The sequence below is a fragment of the Seriola lalandi genome, unplaced genomic scaffold (assembly GCF_002814215.2).
Source record: "Seriola lalandi dorsalis isolate HSWRI2012SDOR001 ecotype SW California unplaced genomic scaffold, Sedor1 jcf7180002054939, whole genome shotgun sequence".
In the NCBI taxonomy this organism is placed as follows: domain Eukaryota; kingdom Metazoa; phylum Chordata; class Actinopteri; order Carangiformes; family Carangidae; genus Seriola; species Seriola lalandi.
The window spans coordinates 289,102-296,611 of NW_019525659.1; the positions used below are offsets into that span (position 1 = coordinate 289,102).

The 7,510-nt window shown below is 41.1% G+C and overlaps 1 protein-coding gene across 1 annotated transcript in view; it reads right to left on the reverse strand.

The window, feature by feature from the left end:
* Positions 1 to 7,510, reverse strand: part of dcc (DCC netrin 1 receptor) — a 211,243-nt gene that overhangs the window by 189,892 nt on the left and 13,841 nt on the right. The window contains exons 3-4 of the mRNA XM_087171665.1: positions 3,076 to 3,226; positions 2,367 to 2,503 (exon numbers count right to left, since the gene is read on the reverse strand). Coding sequence (XP_087027791.1) covers positions 2,367 to 2,503; positions 3,076 to 3,226 — 288 coding nt within the window. The remainder of the gene's footprint in view (positions 1 to 2,366; positions 2,504 to 3,075; positions 3,227 to 7,510) is intronic.

Here is a 7,510-nt window from a genome sequence, read left to right on the forward strand (position 1 = left end):
CCCCCCCCCCCCCCCCGCCCATCTTTTGTACAACCCCTCAGAGAGTTAGGATACTCTACTTTTCAGATACATCCACAGACTTTAAGGTGCTCTAAAAGAACAATAACATGTTTTGGGGGGAACCATGGTAATATTTACAGAATATAAGACTTTATGATCAGATCCCAGATGTGACATTCTGCTTATTGTTAACATCATGTGATGTGTGCAGGCAGTGTGCAACTGTTCAGAGCAGAGTGTAAACAGAATATGTATGTGATGCGAACACAGAGACAGACTCAGAGGGGACGCCGAGACAAAGACATGAAAGGACGCAGACAAGCAGAGAGGCCCAGCTGGAAGGAGACTGAAAACACCCGAAGGTTAATTTGCAGATTTTCTCCTGAGAGTCAAACAAACAACAGCTGCTTCTGTTTGATGTAAACTCTCAGCTCGCAGAGAAAACTGTCTCTGTTTCATTAAAGGTACAATTCATGATCCCACTGTAGAAGGATTCAAAATCCTGTCCAACAAAGCCCAAACGATGTTGTTTCTTTACCTGGTGTGCACATGACAGTTTTACAGTCCTTCCCTTAGCACATGAATACTGTGCATGAAACAGTATATTGGAAATAGTATATTCATGAACTGAAAAGATCAAACGGATGTTTCCTCTGATAATTTTTCTCAACAATCTCTTTAAATCCACAATTTTGTCTGTGGTTTTCTGAACTCTGAACTTCATGTGCTCACACATGTAGCACACAACAGGAGATAGTCTGTGTCAGACACGTTCTCACCTAGTGGAAAAAGGTTTAGGCGAGGGCCGGTGCCTGGCTGACAGGCAGCCGACAGGACGTTGTGCAAAAAGCACGTTCTGGAAATCGCAGTGTTTTGTTTACAGCTCATCAAGGATGGTTTGATGATTTGAAGTTCCTGAATCTCATCGTCTCTCCAGTGAGGCATTTTCACCTTTGTGTAAATGACCCCTATTCTTCTCCCTCAGATGTTTGTATTCCCCGGGTTTTGTGGCAGTCTCGTGATAGAATCCTCATTCGCACGCCCACTTTGAAGTCTCTGAACAGCAACCTGCTCTATTCACACATGGGCTCAATCAGACAATCAGCTGATGTGGCCAATTGTTGGCTAAGAAAAGTTTTCTTATATTTTGGCCCATAAAGAAATGAGAATGAGGCCATGTTCAGACAGACTTTAGCCCTAAGTGAGAAAACAAAGCTCCCTCATTTATTTGAATGAGGCCTGTCCTTTAAAACACTGGGGACTCCCAAGAGAAGCGACTTCCTGCTGACTACCCCCAAACACCAACGGTGGAAGAGTAATTTGTAAACAGCTAATTTGTTTATGCTCCTGAAGACTCTGGAATTAAATGTGGAGTCATGTCAGAATAATGTTCTCACTGTCTTACAGCTGTTTGGTTTTTAATGATGGTGTATGCTCTGTGAGCTGCACTTCTTACTCTGGCCACCATGTCAAAGTCCCTTCAAATCCCAGTGCTCTTCCTGGGGGACTTGAGATCCCAAGGTGATCCTGACTCTTTATAGACTGGATCTAACTCTAATGGAGATCTGTTTTAGATCTGGTAGGTACATTTGAGCGTTCCTCGGAGTTAGTAGAGACATTAATTAGTATCACACCTGCATAAATCTGTATAAATCAACAGTAGAATAATAACATGATGTACTCATGAACGTATGATGTAAATACTTATCTGAAAATAATCTTTTAATTGTAAAATATATTATTTATTATGTAAATCCAATAAGATTACAGCAAAAATCTATATTTGATGGTGTTTGTATGGCTTCTCACCATCCCTACAATCAGATGCTGTTCAGGTGTCTGGATTCACCTGAATGCATGAGCAGCCTTAATGTGAATCCACCAGCAGCTGAGGAGCAGTCAGACAATGAATACAAACATATTTTATTTATGAAAACCTCCTGAAGCAAACAGACAGCTTTTATATTTCATGACTGCATTTGATTCTGGATGTGATTCTCCGTCCCTGAGAGTGTCTGCAGACAGGAGACTTTCTGTCAGCGCAGGGATGTGCACCATTTTTTATTCAACTTTATTTATGTTTATTGTTCTGAGGCTATTAACAGTTTCCATTCAGGATTGTTTTTAATTTCTTCCCTTGGGAGCTCTGCGAAGTGACATGGCTTCTTTCTTTTATTTTCACACTCAACACTGCGCACTGAAGGTGTGTGTGTATGTGTGTGTGTTGGTGTGTGTCCATGACGGAGTTACAAATGTGTTTCAGGGTTAATGTTGAGGCTACCTAGAGTTTTATGACATTAATCATGTTATTGCTACATCATTAGTTCAAGTCAAAACATAGACAAAAATGGCATGAGAAAACTCACCCAGCACACTCAGCCCTGTGTGTGCAGTGATGTTGTGGTTCTTGTTGGCGGCTGTACAGCTGTAGCTGCCAGAGTCGTCATCAGTGACACTCCTGATGATCAGATTACTGCCCGCCAACAGGGAGTACTTCTTATTCCTACAGTGACAGGAAGAGTGAGGTCGTTTGTATCCTTTCTTTGTGCATGTTTGCTTAACCAGTTGATAACTCACAAAATGCATTTGATAGTGAAAGGATCATTTTTTTTAATTTTATATTTGCTCATTATCATCAGATCCCAGAAAAAGACCAAAAGCAACATGGTGTAAGTCCATCTTCACCTTCCCTACTGACCCTCCCTATGTCACTGGCTCCTACTGAAGATAGAAATCTTTAAAAAACTAAGCACACATAGCTTCCTGGGCACTGTGGTGGTCAAACAGGAGAAAACACTTTTTATTTGTTTTAGAGGCAGATTAATCAACATTTGGTTTGCCAGTGAGTATCTGAGGCAGCAGTGTGTGTGGAAGTGAATCAAAATGAACTACACTGTGTGTACTGATGGTGATGAAGGAAAATGTTTTTGGTATTGATGTAAACAGTGCAGCTCAGAATATCACCAGACTAAAATGTACAGACCATACATGTGTAACTCTAATGTTGGTTACCACAAGGGTGACCATGTCATATAAGCCCATACTGTTTGACTGGAGGTAGTAAATCAGACTCACCAGCTCTGGATCAGTTCTTCTCCCCTCCTCCACTGGATGATTGGAGTTGGGTATCCTGAAGCAGCACATTCCAGCACAGCGTCGGTTCCCAGCAGAGACATCACTCTGGATGGACGCTGGAGGAACTGGAGGTTCCTGCTCACCCCAGGTTCTGAGAGAGAGAGAGAGAGAGAGAGAGAGAGAGAGGGAGAGAGACAGAGGGAGTGAAAACCTGAAACATGGTCCATATTCTAAGATACACTTCATGGTCCAAAGTATATGGACACCTGATAATTCTGGCCTTACGTGTTAGTTGCAGAGGCCTGAATCTACTATCTGCTATAACAGCCTCCACTTTTCAGATTTGCCTTTTATACTTTGTAACCTGGCTGAAGAGATTTGCTCCCATTTAGCCAGAGGAGAATTAGTGAGGTATAACATTGATGTGGGGCAATAAGGCCTAACTCACAGCTGGTGTTCCAGTTCAGGCCAAAGGTGTCGAATAGGGTTGAGATCAGGGCTCCGTTCAGGCCACTCAGGTTCTTCAACACCAAACTGGCACAACCAGTTCTTTACGGATACCTTTTTTTCATGTTGACACATGAAATAGTCTACTTTTAAACTGCTTACACTATTGCCTAGAATATCATTGTGTGCAGTAGCACAGATACAGCTCCATTTCCAAACGTGTCCATGATCATTTTCAGAGATGCAAATGTGTCAGGCTTCAGTCTTTTTCTTTTATTGTCTCCCTAATGAAGTGTGACCCCAACAGGCAGTAATCAAATGCACACATATACCCTTCTCTCTTTATGTTGTGAATGGTGACACATCAAAGGGCAGGGAGTGCAATTAATGAATCAATAAATGAAAACAACTCCAGATGTCTGTCTTGTTTAATTAGCATGTATGCTAGTTAAGCCTGTTGGTCCATTAACACTTCAGATTTTGGTGTATTCCTGTCATAAGCCTGCCTGTTGAGGAGGAGTGGATGTAAGCGCTGTCCTTGGTGCTGAAATGACAGCTGGGTCTGAGGACATAGATGGAGAGCTCAGACACTGACATCCACACAAGAAATCAGGTTACTGTGAGAAATGTGCACAGGAGGCGAGAACAAATGCAGTAACAACCACTTTACCATTACATCTGTATGAAGCAGATCAACCAAGACTTTAACAACATTGAGAGTCTACATCTCCTCTCTCAGGTTTCTCTCTGGAGCTCTACAACAGGTTAGTCAATCAATCCAATCAATGATCCAATAAAAATGTAGCAGATTTTAGTTAAACACTCAGAAAAACCAAATTCTGCAATGTAGATGGTGAGTACAGGTGGGCGGGGCTTTGGGTGTGGCTGAGAGCGGTGACTGCTTTGCTGTGACATCACAAAGTTCCAGAAGTCCTGCTGGCTGGTTTTAAGGCTCAGTGTCTGAATACAGGCTGTGTGCATTTCTCTGTGGACTGAGCAATCTGATACTTATTAATATAGAACCTAGACCTGATCTATAATCAAACAACACATGGACAGAGACCTTTAGACCACATGGACCTTGTGAGATTTTACAGTTTCATACGTAGAGTTGGGTTAGTGAAGGTGTGAAAAACGAGACAGATATAAGAAATACAGTCTAGTCTTTCAGAGCTGTGTATAATATGTTTGGTACTGCTTGACATATCTATACAGTTTAACCATCATGTGTTTTCATAAATACAAAGCAGCGCAGAGTACAGTTCAGGCTGATGGGAATGTCATTCATTTGCAGGTATTGGTCAGAAACCAAAGTGCTGACTGAAGTTTAAACCTGATGATGGTCAGAGGCTCACGAAAGGTATCAGGGCTCATCTTCTGGGGAGCATGAATGTCTGTGATAAATTTGATGAAATACATTTGATAGTTGTTGAGATATTCTTATCTGTGCCTCTGTAGTGGACTGACCCACTGACTGACGTGTATTTTTTGGTCATAAGATTTTCCTTTGAGAAACAGGTCTTAAACTAGAATCCCTTCCTTGTGGTTGTGCCTCCTCCACTCAGACTAGTTTCAGGTTACATCTTTGTTTATCCACAGTCATATACAAAATGAACCATTGGTGTGAAATTTCATAATAATTGTTGTGTGAAGTCTTGATTAATGGCTAAAAAGTGTTTTGTGAGGTCGCTATGACCTTGACCTTTGACCCCCAAAATCTAATCAGTTCATCCTTAAGTCCAGGTGAATGTTTGTGCCAAAGTTCCTTCAAGGTGTTACTGAAATATTGTGTCCATAAGAATGAGACAGAGAGACAACCTGAAAACAATACGGCTCTGGTTCTGACTGTCGCCTGCGCAGAGGAATAAAAACAAAAAATGAATGTGTAAAAAATGAATGAACAAAATTTTTTAAAAATCAAAAACCTCACCCCGTGCTTTTTATTGCTCTGTAATAATGCCATAAGCTGACAAAGGTCGAGGCTTTCATCTTTTCAGACACCTATTTTCTATCAGATCTCATCTAACAAAAAGTGAGGCCTGTGGACGCACACGCTCACACACACACACACACACACACACACACACACACACCTGCAGTGGGTCAAATTGTGCTCCCCCTCAGGTTGGCCTGAGGGCTGGAAAGTTCAAAAGGAGGGATGAGACAATTTCCTTCAAGAGATAGGAAGTTACATCAACACATCCCATGGCACTGACACATACATATACACACACACACACACACACACACACACACACACACACACACACACACACACACACACACACTCACTCTAAATATGATGTGAAGCTTTAAAACTTGGATTCAGGAACCAAATACACAAGAAACAGAAACCGAAAAGATAATCAGCAGCAGCAGCAGCAGAAACCTGAGTGGTGAAGAACAAGGAGACAAAAGAAGAAGAAGCTGAGGAAATGTCCACACAGCACAATCTGTTTCTCTTTTTTTATTGGTTAGAGAGATGTGGGGGGGGGGTTATCACTGAACGACAATGAGCCATCTTTAATGTTTTCATGGACACACCACTTAATGTGTCTGTCAGCAGATCAGATGACACACAGACATTGCTTGCATCACAATGATGTCCACAATATCTTTTTTTTTTTTACAATCCTGTTTCCTAGAAATGATATTTTGTAAGAAACGTAATCGCTGGCCAGATTATGTTTAGAGGCAACACTTTTTTTAAATAAATGAAACTGCACATTTATAACAGCAGCAGAGTTGCCAGGAGGTGGTGGGGGTGAATGGCGGGGGCACAAAGCACATGGCTGTCTCTTTGGTTAAAGTTAATGAAAGATGGTGGGTTTGGTTCAATCTTAATGACTCTGATGTTTGATATGCACTGCTCCTTTCCCGATCCCTGAAACCTTGTCAGTACAGAGAGAGAGAGTTTGCATTAGCACAACCACTAACACTGTGTCAGCTACTGCCACTGCCATACAAGACATACATAACATAACAACAAAATATTTTTTAACCTCTTTCCATGAAATGACAATGGGATTTATTTCGTTACACCTGGGTAATTGGGACACATAATGTAATCATTGCACCTGGTCAAAAGTGATTACTGATGCATTTAAATAGGAAAAAACAGAGGATTGTGTCTGAAAACAAAATTATCCCAACTTTATGGGCAACAGTGTATTTTCTAACACTTAGTGGAGAGTGTCATGTCCATCCAAACTTTCAAGAGCTCCACTACTCTTCACTAAACCTGTGTAGAGTCTCTGAACACACCTATTTCTATCTGAACACTGATGGTTATCTAAGTTGTAAAGAAATACGAGTACACTGGAGCTTTACATCTAATCTCTTTTTAGTGGTTAATCTGATTGGTTTATCCAGACTGGAACAGAGCAGAAAGTAGGTCACACAGACACGGGCTATCTGGAGGTGGCACATGGGAATCAGATGGTTCCATATGACAGTCTCTAACCTCCGACCTCTGAGTCCCAGTGAAAGCTCCATCTGATAAAATCTTTATAAAGTCAGAGTTAATAAAATCTTTATGGAGTCAGAATCATAAAAGCTTAATCCATCTGATCCATTAAAAGTTCACAGAGATCAAACTAAAAAATAAAAAGTATTAAACTGGAAACCTCATCATGTTTGGAAAATATCCTGGCCCTTTAATTCTGTTTTTTCCTTTTTTTCATGGAGTCATACATGTATTATTTGTTACATATTATTATTTTCATCATTATTTTTTAAGATAAACACAAGAAACTCGTGCTACAGAAAATGGACCAGACTCAGTGAATAGCTCCCTAAGCTTAACATGTCCTATGATAACTATTAATTTAGCTATACAGACTAATGAGCAGTGATAACTAACATGTCTTTGGGGTCATCAGGTGGGAACCTCCTTTCACCAGTGTTTCGTCTAGTTGGTCCCACGACACCTCCAGGAGGCTAGACAGTGATCACTGGCGTCCCAGAGTCACTCCCCTAATGCCAGCCA